A 15,510-nucleotide genomic window follows, 5' to 3' on the forward strand; every position below is an offset into this window, starting at 1 on the left:
GCCAGTGTGGCTGGGCTCACTTATGACATTTATCCAGCCTGGAAACTTGCACTGTCCTTCCGCAATTAATGGGGGAAACTGGGCTAGGGAGGAAAGAATGTCTCTTTTCCTCAAAGTAAACCTCTTGTTCGCTGGGGCAGAGGGTCTGGGGAGTTTGGGCCTGAGATCCACCTGGCGCTATGGGTTTGGGGAAGTGTCTGACCTTGGCTTGGACCCTGCAAAAGGCAGAGCAGGATGCGGCCACCCCTGGCCTGGGTCAGGCCTAGCCTCGGGCTCTGCCCAGACCCGCGACCCTCCCCGCCCCGCGGCGGCCGTGCACTGCGGACTACATTTCCCATAATGCACACCAGGGGCGGGCAGGGCCAGGCCCAGCGACTGGAGCCGGGCCTCCGCCGCGAGAGGCCGGCGAATGCTGTCTTCCTGAACCGGCAATCGGCAAGGGGCGGTGGGAGGGAGTGGTGGCCTGCGCCGTGGCCATGTCTGCGTCCGCAGGGGGCCGTGGTCCTGCGAACCTGAGCCATCAGTCTGGGCCCGGCCGGATACCCATGCCCTCCCGGGGGTCCGGCAGAGGGCAGTGACCGGCAATCTCTGTGTTCTCTCCCTACCCCCTTCCCCGAGAAACAGGTGAGTCCGACTGCCAACCCACGTGGCCTGGGGGCGCCGAGAGACTGGAGAGCTGTCATCTTTGGAGGGAGGGGCTTGAAGACGGGGCCCCTACCGTCTACGTTGCTATTTGCGGTAGGAGGACTGGGTCTCTCTAGGGTCCCTTAGCCGGTTCCCAGCTGGGGAATACAAAAGCGAGGCCTGGAGCTCTTCCTTTGGCTGGAAGGGCAAAGTCCTATAGCCGGCAATGCCCAAGGAGTACCCGCCCACACTTAACGCACACAGATTCGGCCGGGCAGAGTACTCTCAAAGATTGGCAGAGGTTGACTGTGGGGTGAGCAGGCAGCTCCTGAAGGTGTCTTGCAGCTTGGGACTTTGCTCTCAAAGGTGCCCTGGCTCAGATAACCAAGCTGCCTCTTGTACCTGGTGAGCCACCCCTTTCTGGACTTGAGTTTGCTGCGGGAGGGTGAGCAGCCTTTGTCAGAGAGGGGAGTGGCCACCACCAGTGGCAAGTACCAGGCTATACTCTCACCACAGAGTAGCTATCCTGCTGAAGCAGCTACAGCAGAACCTGACCTGGACCCTGTCTGCCACACATCCAAGCACCCTGGTACCATCGTCCCAGACAGCCCACTTCCCAAGCATCAAGGCAGATTAGGGCACTATCTAAGCAGGAAGAGGGAGCAAGAGTGCTAGGGAGCCAATAGGGAGGGGTTCTTGCCAGGCCCTCCCACTCTCCAGACCAGGCACCTAGAAGAGGGAGGCATACCGGAAGGGCTCATTGAGCTAACTTGTTTGGTGACATTGCTCAAAGGCACAGCAGAGCACTTCTGGGGAAAATAGCCAGCCCTGGGGGCTTCTGGAGTGGCCTCCAGAGAAGGGGCCCCACGGGAGACTCTGGGACTGGTTCCAAGAGACCTCTCTTGTTTAACTGCTTCAGCCACCCAGGAGCTTCTGCCACACAGGTTATGGATCCAGTAGGGTTTGGGGTGGGGTTTGCTGTGAGTCATTCACCCTCTCTGCCTAGTTTTTTCCCGTGTTAAGTGTCCAGAGAACTGTTTGTTTCTTCAGGGCTTTTTCCTGGATCCCCAGATTGGCCTTGGAGATCTTGAGGTACTGCATGATCTCAAGTTGTCGGGGAACTGTTCAGAATGAGGTGCACACTAGCCCCAGCCAGCTGACCCTGCCCTGACCCCATGCAGGTACCATGTTGAGTAGTACTCAGTTATGCTGGTATTCAGCTCAGTTACCTGCAGTCCAGTGGGGAAGTGGGGCCGCAGTACATTGGATAAGTGCTGTGGCCCTTGTTTGAGTCTTTGAGTCAGAGGCACAAGGCTACAGAGAGGGAGCATGTGGCAGAAAGGAGTTCAACTTGGGAGAGATTTCTGGGAGCAGCAGAGAACCAGTGGTCTGTCCTGCCACTTCAGGATGGAGAACCAGTGAGCCTGGAGGAACTCCCAACCCTAGGCCCAAAGGCATCTCTTTGTCCCAGCATCACAGATGGGTCATTTCAGGTCAGAGCCCACCTAGCTTCATGAGGTCAGAAGCACATTTCCCCAGGCCTGTTCACTGAAGGCCTGGCTCAGGATGAACAATCTCTAAGGACTAATTTATATTCCAGAGACCACTGGACCTGTATATAAGTACAGGTGCACATGGTCTGAATGTTAACTAAACATAATCATGATATGCTAAAGACAGCTGAGTGTGGACATGCCTACTCTGTCTCAGAGTAACCAAACTACATGCTTTATCTCATTTAATCCTCACACAACCCAGTGAATCAATGCTATCATCATCCTCATTTCATAGGTAAGAAAGCTGAGACTTATAAAATCAAGTCAGGTTAATCCTGGTCCCTCTGACTCCAGAGCCATTTTTTTCCCCGAACACTGAGGACAGATCTTCCCCACAGGCTGGAGTCTCCTGAGGCTACGTGGGAGCTGGGTGTTTTTTGAGGATCTTTCACCTTCTCCCTTCCAAAGTTATTTATCTGACAAGTGTTAATTAAAATCCTCCTGCCTATGGAGCTGACATTTTGCTACAGCTCACAGCGTGACCTTCGATGTAGAAAAATAAAATAGGGCTAGGGAGATAAGAATCCAGGATATTCCAGGAAAGCCTCTCTGATAAGGTACCTCTTGAGCACCAATCCGAAGGAAATGACAGAGTGACTCATGTAGATATTTGCCCAAGTAGTGGAATAGGTGAGGTGGGGGCAGGAGAAAAGCAGAGTGGTATGGTCCATGCAGAAAGTTCAGCAAGAGTGAAGTTCTGAAGTGAAAGAATACTCAGGAATTACATTTACACTATACTGGTTGTTGCTGTTTAGTCACAAAATTGTGTCGGACTCTTTGTGACCCCCATGGACTATAGCCCACCAGGCTCCTCTGTCCATGGGATTTTCTAGGCAAGAACACTAGAGTGGGTTTCCATTTCTTTCTCCAGGCGATCTTCCCAACCCAGGGATAGCACCCACATCTTCTGCATTGGCAGGCAGATTCTTTACTGCTGAGCCACCGGAGAAGCTACATTATACTTAAGGAAAGCCCATGAAGTTGGGTTGAAGCAGAGCGAGTAGGGGCAAGAATAGGAGATGAGGTTGAAGAAGTAATTGGGGGTGCTGGTGCAGGGAAGCACGTGTGGTCAGTGGTTCTTGTATACCACTGTGAAGAAGCTGGCTTTCTCACTGGGTCAGGTATGACTGTTAAAGAGTTGTGAGCAAAGAAATTACATGGCCTGACTTCTGTTTCAAACCAATCACTTTATGTACTATGACAAGGACAGACTCTCCAAGGACAAGGACAGAAGTGGGGAGACTAGTTAGAAGCCCGTGGCAACCATCTGCCAGAGAGATCGTGTTGGCCTGAACCAGTGTGGTAGTGGTGGAGGTGATGAGACATGGTCAGATTCTGATTGCGGGTGGTTCCCCCTGAACATCAGTAATATGTTTCATGAAAGTTGGACATTCTGTCCAGAATCAGTAACTTTGTATCTGTTGCCCACTTTTTTTTTATCTTTTAACTTTTTTTAAAATTGAAATACAGTCTATTGGTGATGGATAGGGAAGAAGGGAACACTGATGATCTGAGGGGGAGTCGACAGCTGCTGAAGCCATATGCTTGGGTAGGTGAGATGGGCTGGAGTGGAGGCGTTAGCCCTCAGTGGAGCCAGGATAGTTCATCTTCAGCAAGAAGAAGGAAGGCAGAGTCTGGCAGGTAAGGTGAGGTGGTGGTGGGCAGCTTGGAAGTTCTCTGTGTGACTTCAGTTTCCTCAGTGAACTAGAAGGAAGGTTCTCACTGATAGAGCTGAGAGTGAGCATGGGCGAAGATGATGGAAGCTGAAGAAGGGAGATGATGTGAAGATATCAACTAGGGGAGTGGGCAAGTGAGTACACACAGAAATGCGGGACATGTGCACTTAAAGCAGTGCTTCTGGACCCTCTCCTTAGTAAAAAGCACGTCCCAATCTAGGTCTCCATCTACGGAGCCAGGTCCAAAAGCCCTGGCTCCCCCTCCACCTGCATCTGGACAGACTCAGCTGTCTGCAGTCATTCTCTTTACACAGCAATGCAGACCCCACCCTGGCGTTTAAGTTAGCTTGTGGAATAATGGTCTACAGGGTTCCTGGTATGGGCTGTGTCTTCCTGCTCAAGACCTGGACATGCTCTAGTTGCCTTCCCATCCACTGCCCTGGGCTCGGTGGTGTTGCAGTGGCTGTTTTGGCCTGTTTTGGCTTGCTTCTCTTGGTCTCAGTTTCAAAGGAGACCTTTCTGGACGCCTCCCCAGGCTTCTGTTGAGGCCACACAGCTTCTTAATTACTCTGGCCTTTTGTCAAACAAGGTGGCCCACACCTTGGTCTTCTGGGCTCTGACCCTCACTGGGAACCATCACTCTTGATTGTCCTGGTGGACAGGCTTGGGTGGGCCTAGAAAATCCCCAAAGGTAGATGTTCTCCCAAATAAACTTCCTTTGAAGGTTACTCAAAACACACCCTGTGTAGGGTGATGCTGTTGGCCAGTGGTCCCCCCTCTTAGGCCGCAGTGCTCCAGGAGCAGTGTGGGAATGGCCATCAGGCCAGTCTCCGGCCCCTGCCTCCCTGTCCGTCTGTTCTGCACATTGAGCTTCTGTAAAAGATTAACTTGAAGAAAGGATCCGATGGCTTACCACAAAGATGACAAGAAGAAGAGCTTGAAAATCAGTTCTTTGGGTCAAGAGGGTGGTCAGAGAGAGAGGTCTAAGACACAGATAAGCTGAGGCTACACCAATGCTAGTGATGGTGACGCTGCCTCCCTAAAATCACTCTCTTCATGAATGTTTTGAGCACCTACTTCATGCCAGGCTCAGGGTGGGGCCATTTGCCCAAGGTGACGTAGATAGTAAAGGGACAAGCCTCAGTTATTCCTTGCAGACTCTGCCCCAGGGCAGAGGCAGGGTCTCCTGTGCTCACACTGACACCAGCCCTGCCCAAGCCCTGGGCCTGCCTGCAGTGCCTGCCTCGTGAGTCCCTGGCTAATCTCTGTTGCCCTTCTAGCCCAGACAGTCAAATCTGTCTCCCCTAAAGGGTCAATGCCTCAGATGGAACCTGTCTCCTGTCGATGGTATGTTGGCTGCCAAAGGAAGACCCTTCAGCCTGTCATTCAGGGCCATAGAGGCTGAGCCTCAGTCCACCCAACTTTGTTATCCCTGACATCCACTCTCGGCCACATCCCCCTGACTCTGAGGCTGCAGGAGGGCTGAGAGATCAGGCTGCATCTGTCCTCGGTGTCCATCAAATGGGCACTGAGAACCCACATGTCCGCAGTTTGTTTTGACTGGAAAGGGGAGCCCTGGTGCCAGAGTCAATAGATGCAAAATGCAAGTGGAAAAACAAGGCTCAGGCCTGAAGACAAGCCAGCTTGCTCTGACTCACTTCTTTCTTAGCACTTAAGTATCAAAAGGAACTGATCGGTCAACTCGAGTTTTGAATGGAGAAGTATTCTCGGTAGGATGTACAAGGGAAAATATCAGGATACAGAATGGTTTCAGCTCCAGCGCTTCTTTCCTGTCTCAATCTTGAGTGAGGTGCTTACACTCTCTCAGCCGCAGTTCCTTCACCTGTAAAGCTAGCCTGACAAGAGTGCCTCCTCAGAGGGGAGTGATAGGATTGGATAAAAATCCACATAAGCTTAGCATGCTACTGTGGCATTTAGGAGGGGTTAGCTGCTATTATCCTGCTCCAGTACTCTTGCCTGGAAAATCCCATGGGCAGTGGAGCCTGGTAGGCTGCAGTCCATGGGGTCGCTAAGAGTCGGACACGGCTGAGCGACTTCACTTTCACTTTTCACTTTTATGCATTGGAGAAGGAAATGGCAACCCATTCCAGGGTTCTTGCCTGGAGAATCCCAGGGACGGGGGAGCCTGGTGGGCTGCCGTCTATGGGGTCACACAGAGTCGGACACGACTGAAGTGACTTAGCAGCAGCAGCAGCAACTGCTGCTATTATCAGTTTGTAGATAAATAGATAACATTTTACCCACTCCAGTGTTCTTGCCTGGAGAATCCCAGGGACAGGGGAGCCTGGTGGGCTGCCGTCTCTGGGGTCGCACAGTCGGACACAATTGAAGCTACTTAGCAGCAGCAGCAGCAGATAACATTTTATATACATTGTTTTAAAAAAGAGTAGGGGGAATTCCCTAGCTGTCCAATGGTTAGGACTCTGTGCTTCCAGTGCAGGGGGCATGGGTTCGATCCCTGGCCAGGGTATTAGATCTCACATGCCACAGGGCATGGACAAATAAATAAATGTTTTTTTAATTAAAAATAATTTTAAAACCCTAGAAAGAAATATACTAAAATGTGAACAGTGAGAGATCCTGAATGGTGGGGCAGTGGTGATATTCCTTTCTATTTTTTTTTCTATTTTCCAAGTTTTCTACAGTGAATAGATACCATGTGTTCTTCCTTTCATAATCATCAAAAGAAGAGCACGCTTTTTTTGAAGGGCATATTCAGAACCCATTCCCTAGAGGTCTGAATTACTTGGGTCCTGGTGAGGGGTACTTTTCTGTACTTAAGCACAGTTAATTGTGCCAGTGAGCCCTGCCACTAGCACCTTCCCCTCAATGATGCCTTTGTTTGCTCCACAGGTGAGCCCAAGGGATGGCCGCTGACATGCAGAGGAAGAGAAGCAGCGAAGGCCCTGATGGCACGTTGGCGCCTTCTAATGGGCAGAGTGTGGAGAGAGCAGAGAGCCCCACACCAGGGCTGGCCCAGGGGATGGAGCCAGGTACGGGCAGCGTCCTCGGGCACCCCCAGCCAGCTCACAGCCAGAGCAGCCTCCTGGGCAGTCTCAATTCCCAGCCACTCCTTTGCTCTCACTCATTCATGCATGTGTTCACTCCCTCACTGGCTATTTGTCATGCGCTGGGGATACTGGAGGGATCCAGGCTCAGTCTGCCTCCGGCCTTCCTCTCCGTGTTGTGCCATTCGCCCTGTGATGTCTGACTGCCCATGTGGGCCTTCCTCCTCTTTCCTGGGCCTACAGGTCCCTCCCTGGCTCCCTCTCCCTCCCTTAGCTCTCACCTTAAGTGTCATCTCCTCACAAGAGAGGCCTGCTCTGACCACACTCTGTATAGAACACTAGTTTTATAGGGTTGTATTTGTGTGTGTAGGTATTGCCCATCTCTCTCATTCACAAAATCGGGAGCTCTTTGAGCACAGAGCTGTGGGTACCCGTGTTGTACCCTGATGCCTGGTACAGTGCTGAACTCATAATAGAGACTCAAAATGTAACTCTTAAACTCTTCTGTACCAAAAAAAAAAAACCTCAGTAAAGGAAGATCAACCTGGTCTCTGCCTTGGAGGAGCTGCAGGCTAGTGAGAGCATTCCACTGGAGGGGGTTCAGAGCCATGGGTCCCTGCATGGGCTTGGGGAGGTATCTCCCAAGGAGAGAGATTCATTGAGCACAGTGGGTATTCCATGCAGGGTGAGGTACTGGGCACACAGCAATGGACAGCCAGGTTCCTGCCCTTGAGGGGGAGCTCCACTGCAGTTGTGGAGAAGGGCAATAGCTGATTAAGTGCCCCATGAGAAGTCAAGGAGGGGGTATATGATAGAGTGCTTGGGGCTAGGGGTCAGGTGACAGGGCCAACTAACATCTTTGCTGAGAGCTGAAGTGTGACGGGAGAGCTGGCCTGGGAAGAGGTGGGAGAAAGCCTTCCTGGCAGAGGGAACAGGAGATGCAAAGGCCCTGAGGTAGGGGAGGGTATTCAAAGAGCAGAGGGCGAGGGACTGTGAGATGAGAGTAAGAGGGACAGGCAGAAACCAGCCACCACCTCAGCCTGGAGGGATTTGGGTCTTATTCCCAGTGTGAGGAGACCAATGAGCTGTAAGTCACATGACTTGTAGCAGACTATAGCTGGAGGGAGCAGTGGCTTGCCTCATCACAACTGCCTCAGGCAGTCAAGCTAGAGCACTGTATCGGGCGCCATGCTGGTGAATGGGTCTGCCGGCAGGTACCACTCTAAGCTCCAGTGCTTTTGGCTGGCAGGTGCCGGACAGGAGGGCGCCATGTTCGTCCACGCCCGTTCCTACGAGGACCTGACTGAATCAGAGGATGGAGCGGCTTCTGGGGAGAGCCCCAAGGAGGGTGCCGGGGGTCCCCCACCTCTGGCTACAGACATGCGTCAGATCAGCCAGGACTTCAGTGAGTTGAGCACCCAGCTGACAGGTGTCGCCCGAGACCTGCAGGAGGAGATGCTTCCAGGAAGCTCTGAGGACTGGCCAGAGTGCCCAGGGGCAGCCAGGCGACCAGCCACAGAGCCCCCAAGGGATGGCGCTGGCGAAGGGGATGAGGAAGAGGCTGCCGAGGCCTGGCGCCGGCACCAGAAGCATGTCTTTGTGCTGAGCGAGGCAGGGAAGCCTGTGTACTCCCGCTACGGGTCCGAGGAGGCACTTTCCAGCACCATGGGCGTCATGGTGGCCCTGGTGTCCTTCCTAGAGGCTGACAAGAATGCCATCCGTTCCATCCATGCAGGTGAGCCCCCTGGAGGGGGTGCTGGGAGGTCTCCCTGGTGACACAGTTCATTCACAGCAGGTTTGGACCCCCAGGGACTGGAGGGCTGGGATATACTGTGTGACCAAGTCCCTCCACCTCAGAGAGCCCCAGGTCCTCATCTGGGAACACAGGGAAACAACACTGACTGCCTCATAGAGCTGTGGTGAGGTTCAAAGGTGGCTTGCACATAGACTTTGCCCTTAGAGTAAGAAGCCTGGGGCGGTGACCAAAAAATCGCAGGTCTTGAGTCCACCCAGCTCTTGCCACTTAACTTAGTCCAAGAATGTGTGGGTTTTGTTTGTTTATTTGAGGGTTTTCTTTTAATTTTTAAAATTTTTCTTTCCGTTTTTTATGGCTTTTTTTTTTCTATTTTTGTTTTAATTTTTTAAAAAATAATTTTTTTTTGGCACACTGTAGGGCATATGGGATCTTAGTTCCCCAACCAGAGATGGAACCCAAGTCCCCTGCAGTGGAAGGGCAGAGTCTTAACCACTGGACCACCAGGGAAGTCCCAAGAATGTGTAAACACACTGTCCTGAAGTGCCTCCCCAGTCTATGAAGCCGACCCCCTGGTAGCTCAGTCAGTAAGGAATCTGCCTGCAGTGCAGGAGACCTGGGTTGGATCCCTGAGTCAGGAAGATCCCTTGGAGAAAGAAATGGCAACCCACTCCAGTATTCTTGCCTGAAAAATCCTGTGGACAGAGGAGCCTGGCGGGCTACAGTTCCCGGGGTCGCAAGAGTTGGACACACACACACACACACACCACACACACACACACGTGCGCGAAAGTACACACACACACACACACACACACACACACGTGCGCGAAAGTGGCAGGCTCCAGCCGAGAAAGCGGGGCTCTGAGGGTGCTGGGCCAGGCCAATCCGGGCGGGCTTTCCCGGGAGAGGGGCTGACGCTGATGCCGCCTCCATGCATCCACCCCACCAGATGGCTACAAGGTAGTGTTCGTGCGCCGGAGCCCGCTGGTGCTGGTGGCGGTGGCCCGCACGCGGCAGTCAGCGCAGGAACTGGCTCAGGAGCTACTCTACATCTACTACCAGATCCTAAGCCTGCTTACGGGCGCGCAGCTGAGCCACATCTTCCAGCAGAAGCAGAACTATGACCTGCGGCGCCTGCTCTCAGGCTCCGAGCGCATCACGGACAACCTGCTGCAGCTCATGGCGCGAGACCCCAGTTTCCTGATGGGGGCGGCGCGCTGCCTGCCCTTGGCGGCGGCGGTGCGTGATGTGGTGAGTGCCAGCCTGCAGCAGGCACGCGCCCGCAGCCTGGTCTTCTCCATCTTGCTGGCGCGCAACCAGCTCGTGGCCCTCGTGCGCCGCAAGGACCAATTCCTGCATCCCATCGACCTGCACCTGCTCTTCAACCTCATAAGTTCCTCCTCGTCCTTCCGCGAGGGCGAGGCCTGGACGCCAGTGTGCCTGCCCAAATTCAATGCGGCTGGCTTCTTCCACGCACACATCTCTTACCTGGAGCCTGACACGGATCTCTGCCTGCTGCTTGTCTCCACCGACCGCGAGGACTTCTTTGCGGTCTCTGACTGCCGCCGGCGCTTTCAGGAGCGCCTGCGGAAGCGCGGAGCGCACCTGGCGCTCCGGGAGGCACTGCGTACACCCTACTACAGTGTTGCCCAGGTGGGCGTCCCCGATCTGCGCCACTTCCTGTATAAGTCAAAGAGCTCAGGACTCTTCACCAGGTGAGGGCGGGCCTTGGGGACACTGCTGGAGGGAGACAGGGGCGTGGGGAGAGGGCGCCGGTTGGGCCTGAGCCCTTATGCAGTCCTGAAGCTGACCACCCCTCTGGGAATGAGCCGACTTGCTGTGTCTGTCTGACTCTGACCCTAGGGAACCCCACCCCTTATCACCCTACTCCCCATCAGCCTAGACCTCTCTACTTCATTCATTTACCAGAAGGCATTGAAATACCCAATTCACCCAGGGAAGGAAGCTTACACCGAGGTCTCCTGGGTTGCTGGCCCTGGAGCTACTCTGCCTTTGGGGTCAGTTTGGTCCAGCCGGCAGGCAGGACTCCTCCACCTCCTCCAACAGAAAGGCTGGGGCCCGATGAGGCCTCATCTATCCTCCTGTTACCCTCTTTTTGGTCCGGAGGGTTCCCAACTCAGTTCTCCTCCTGTCCTGTCACTCTCTCTAGGACACCTAAACTCAGATTGGCTTCTCCACAGGGAGGTTCCCCAAAACTGCCATGAACTTGGGAGCGAGGGGAGAAGAGGGCTGCAGTCTGGGTGGACTCCCAGGGCTCCACCCCACCCCCACCCCTGTCCTGGGAAGTCTTCAGCAGGGAGGAGACAGTGGCTTGGTTGTGGGTGGGATGGCATCCGGAGGGTAGGCCACATGGTGGAGTCTCCCTGGCTAGGAATAGACATTTCTGGATTTCCAGAGAAGCCAGTGGGAGTCATTCCTTTGCGAACCCACTCCCCCATCTCCAGCCCTGAGATTGAGGCCCCTTACGACAGTGAAGAGGAGCAGGAGCGGCTGCTGGGCCTCTACCAGTACCTGCATAGCCGCGCCCACAATGCCTCCCGCCCCCTGAAGACGATCTACTACACCGGCCCCAACGAGAACCTCCTGGCCTGGGTAAGGTGGCCGTGGGGTGGGCTGGGCTGCCTCGGGGTCCTGGGCACCTGGATGACCACCCTGTGCCCCCTCCTCCAGGTGACGGGTGCCTTTGAGCTCTACATGTGCTACAGCCCACTGGGGACCAAGGCGTCAGCCGTCAGTGCCATCCATAAACTGATGCGCTGGATCCGCAAAGAGGAAGACCGCCTCTTCATCCTCACGCCCCTCACGTACTGATGAGAATGTGTGTGGCCGCAGCCCCCCTAGGCATACCGGGCTGTGGAAGCCGTGGGAGCCTCCAGGTGGCACTGGCCTCTCTGCTCCCCCTCCCCCTGCTGCAGCAGGTAGCAACTGTGGGGTGGTGTGTGCATTAAAGTGCTTTGGGGAAGACACTGAGGGGCCTTGTCACTGGTTCCTTCATTCACCCTCTCTCACTCACATACAAACCCTGGCTCCTCCTCCCTAAGCCCTGCCTGTGCTTCCCCATGTTCAGGGGCACATGCACATTTTTAAATAGAATTCTCTTATGATTTTATTTGATTTTATTATTTTTAAAAAATTTTTATTGGAATTAGTTGCTTTAGCACATGCACATTTGAGCCTCTCTTTCCCCTCCTTCGCACAGCATCACATGCGCTCAGAGTCTGCCCCTGGGCTGGGCTGTTTTCATTCAGCTGGAGTCCTGCCACATGTAAAGAGTTCTCTGGGACCCCAGTGGCCTTCCCCCCCAACCCCCTGTGAAGCCTCACCCCCACCCCAGTCTGAGCCCCTGGTGTGTCCCCTGTCACTCCTTGGTGGGATCCCCAGTTGTGTGCCCCCAAAGACTACCCAACCACCTGGGAGCCCTGGCTGATGCTCTGCTTAAGGGGCTGCACAGCAGGGGCTGTGCTGAGTGAGACAGGTACAGCCAAGAGGGGAGGGTCTGAGCCCTGGCATGGCTGGGAGCCCTTGGTTAGGTGACCTAGTGCTAAGCACAGGCAAAGTCAAAGTCCAGCCTCGCTCCAGCTGTAGGCCTCTGGGGAAACTGTTCCAGCTTAGGCTTCCTCATGAAGGCTGTCCACCTTGGCTCCCCTACCTCCAGCCAGCACATTCCTCAAGAGTAAGCTGGAGAACCTGGAAGAAGACCCAGCTGACCTCTGGGGTAGGAGTGGATTCTGCCCTAAGAAGAATAGCTGATGCCCTCTTCAGTCACCTGGCCCAGTGTCTGGCATGGCCCAGCCTACATGGGTCACCATGAACATCCCAGGAGGCTCAGAAGTGAAGGCCCAGCCCCATTCACTCAACATGAGAACTTTTCTGGACAGAGCCCAAGGCACAGTGCAGAAAGCCTCAACCTTCCTGCTAGAGGCTCTCTCAGTTATGCCATAGCTCTACCATCTCATTGGCCAGGGGAGCAGAAGACCTCAGAAATACTTATAGGAGAATAATGTCCACAGAATATGGTCTTCAGACTATAGAGTGAATCACCCTTATGTGAGTCTGAGTGCTGGACCAAGACACTCTGCCGCTAAAACCAACATGCTAGAGAATGTGTCTGTGTGGGTGGCATGGGCCAAGGATGCACTGGGATGATTCACTTACTGTCCCAGGAAAAGGCAGCATAGCTCTTCCCCTTGGCCCCACCCCTTGGCCTCACCCCAGATCATACCAGAATGGATTAGGCAGCAGGCTACCTGCCCAGACCCTGAAGCACCTATGGAGCAGCCAGAGGCTTAGTGGCTGCCACTCACACTGCACATGCCTTGCATCTCTTTTTTGCCTGTTTCCTGTTTTTATTACTTCCCTGAATTTTGGCCAGGGCACCAAACCTGTCTCTGGGGCCAAGGTGATGCCAGGCACCTGTCTCTGACAGCTACTGGTGTTCTTTTGGGTCAGTGGTCAACCCCCCAGTGTCCCTGCTGGCTGCCCTAATCTCTATAGGGCTCCCAGCTTCTTGCAGTTCAGTACCTATTCTGGGTGGGGGTGGGAAGGGAGAGTCACAATTAGATAAGTGTGTATACCTAGGACAGTAGGCATCTAGGAGCGTGGAGTTTACCTGTTTGGGTAGCAAGGAAGGGACAACAGGCAAATAGGAAAGGTGTTCCTAGTGGAAGAACATGCAAGGGATGAACCTGGTATGAAACCTGATATGGTAAAGAAACTGGTATGACAGGTTCATTGGGTTACAGTGAAGCTGGAGGAGTCTTTAAGGCCCAGGGTTCTCAAACTCCAGAGAAAATTCAGGCAATGGGGAGTCATTGAGTATTTTTAAGCTGCAAAGTGATCTGGATATTTAGTGGTTAGAGAGATCCCCCTGCGGCTACCAGGATGATCTTTGGGTTGGAGAAAGAGGCTGGCACCAGTTCTCTGTGGTAGCATTCACAGGGAAGTGAGATCCCAGAGGGCAAAGTGGCTAGCACTCTTTTCAAGGACAGTGGGGTAGGTGCTTAAGCTGAACCTTGGCCGGGTCTTGTGAATTCACCTTGAGAAAAGCACTTGTTCTCAGCACTGCAAGGCCCCATTAGCTGACTTCCCCGACACAGCTTGCCTGCTCCCCTCCCGCAGACCAAGCAGATGAGGGAGGAAAGGGCACCCTATCCAAAATCAGGGCTGCTGTCCAAAGTCTAGGCTACCTGAGAGATGTCAGCCTGGAGGCAGTCAACAGCTTGGCCGCATGATGGCAGCAGAGAACCAACTGTTGACTACTGCAGACTCACTCCCCGCTCCCTAACAGGTGACCAGGGAAGGCCCTTGAAATTTATTCCCAATCCCTAGAAGTCTCTCCCAATATCCTGAGCCAAGGATGGAGGTCCCAAGAACCCATGCCTCAGTGCCAGGCAGGGAACGTTTTATTTCAGTTTTGTCCCACTTGACTACCTTTTAGACATGTTGACTGTGGAATATAGGAATGGTGCCATAATTTCTGAAGGTGTCTATTCATTTCCGGGCAATTCAGGTTAGAGAAGGGAGTGCCTTTTATGTTGCCTCAGGTGCAGTATCCTTCCAGCACTGGGTGTGGCCACCCTATGCTCTTCCCCACCTCCCCTCAGTTGTTCCAGGAGCTCCAGCCTGGAGGGGTAGGGGAGTCCCGAATTAGGAATTGGTGAAGGGGGGTGTCAGTTATTCAGAGTAAACTGTCCTGGGGTAGGTGTAGCACAGGGTGTATGGCACCCACAAAATGGACTTGGCACCACCCAGATCAGGTAGGCTTCCTGGAGGAGATGCCACGTACGTTGCAAGAGAAGGAAGGGGAAAAGGTGTTCCTGGAAGGAGGAACTAGGAGTATAGGCTGGAGATGAGTGGAGGAGGTTCTCGTAGGGCCAGGCTGAATCTTGTTGGGCTGTCTCCTCTCCTCAACCGCACTCCTTACCCTACAAATCTCTGGGACTCATTGTTCACAGGTCACTCAGAACTCAACCTAGGGTCACTCTGTGAAGCTTTCCCTCTCTCCATGGCCCAGGCCCACCTGGCTGAGGTGGATATCAGGCTAAAGATGTCCCCCAGGACACTCCAGTGTTGGGGGGTGTAGTTCCCAAAGAGCAGATGCTGAGAGATGACAAGAGCAGACCTGGGTTGACTCCCCTTCTCCCACCCTGTACAAATCACAGCCTGGAGAGAGAACTCCGGGCAACCACCTCATTTCAGAGACTGAAAGCCTGAGGCCCAGCAAGGCTAACAGAACAGGTTAGAGGTGCCCTGAAAGCCAAAGCCCATGTCTCCTGCATATCAGGGAGGTGCTGGAACAGAACCAGGAAGCAAGGTCAGCTTGTGTTCTGTTGACCCCATCCCTGTAGCTGCCACCTACGGAGGCAGTGGTAGACAGACCAGAGCTAGGGCTGGGCCTCCATGTAAGTTGCTTCTCCTCTGACTCTAAGATCCAGCCAACAGGGTGGGCCCCATCTTATAACTCCCACTGCCCTGGGCAGGCCGGATGCAAGGCAGTAGCCTCTGACCGCCATCCTGTCGCAGTCAGCCCAGAGCAGGTCCACAGAGGGATAGTCCCAGAAGGGAATGGCAACTCACTCCAGTATACTTGCCTGGAGAATCCCACAGACAGAGAAGCCTGGTGGGCGACAGTCATAAAGAGTCAGACACGACTGAATAACACTTTCAAAGAGGGTAGTGCCACTCCTGGGGCCTCCTCACACCTCCCCGCTGGTTCTCCACACATTCCTGGCTTCTGGTCCCCACAAAAAGGGTTCCCTGGGCCCTGACCAGGAACGAGTGTCTGAGGATGTTGCTGTATCCTGGAGCCGAAAGAAGAAGGATACCAAATGGTCCTCAAACGCGCTGGG

General features: G+C 53.9%; 1 protein-coding gene across 1 annotated transcript; it reads left to right on the forward strand.

The window, feature by feature from the left end:
• Nucleotides 344–11,632, forward strand: MON1A (MON1 homolog A, secretory trafficking associated). Its single transcript, XM_005695939.2, has 6 exons — nt 344–624; nt 6,731–6,870; nt 8,135–8,620; nt 9,591–10,356; nt 11,107–11,254; nt 11,333–11,632. Exons 2-6 carry the CDS (start codon nt 6,744–6,746, stop codon nt 11,471–11,473), a joined length of 1,668 nt encoding a protein of 555 aa, XP_005695996.2. The 5' UTR covers nt 344–624; nt 6,731–6,743; the 3' UTR covers nt 11,474–11,632.

The sequence above is a fragment of the Capra hircus genome, chromosome 22 (assembly GCF_001704415.2).
Source record: "Capra hircus breed San Clemente chromosome 22, ASM170441v1, whole genome shotgun sequence".
NCBI lineage: Eukaryota > Metazoa > Chordata > Mammalia > Artiodactyla > Bovidae > Capra > Capra hircus.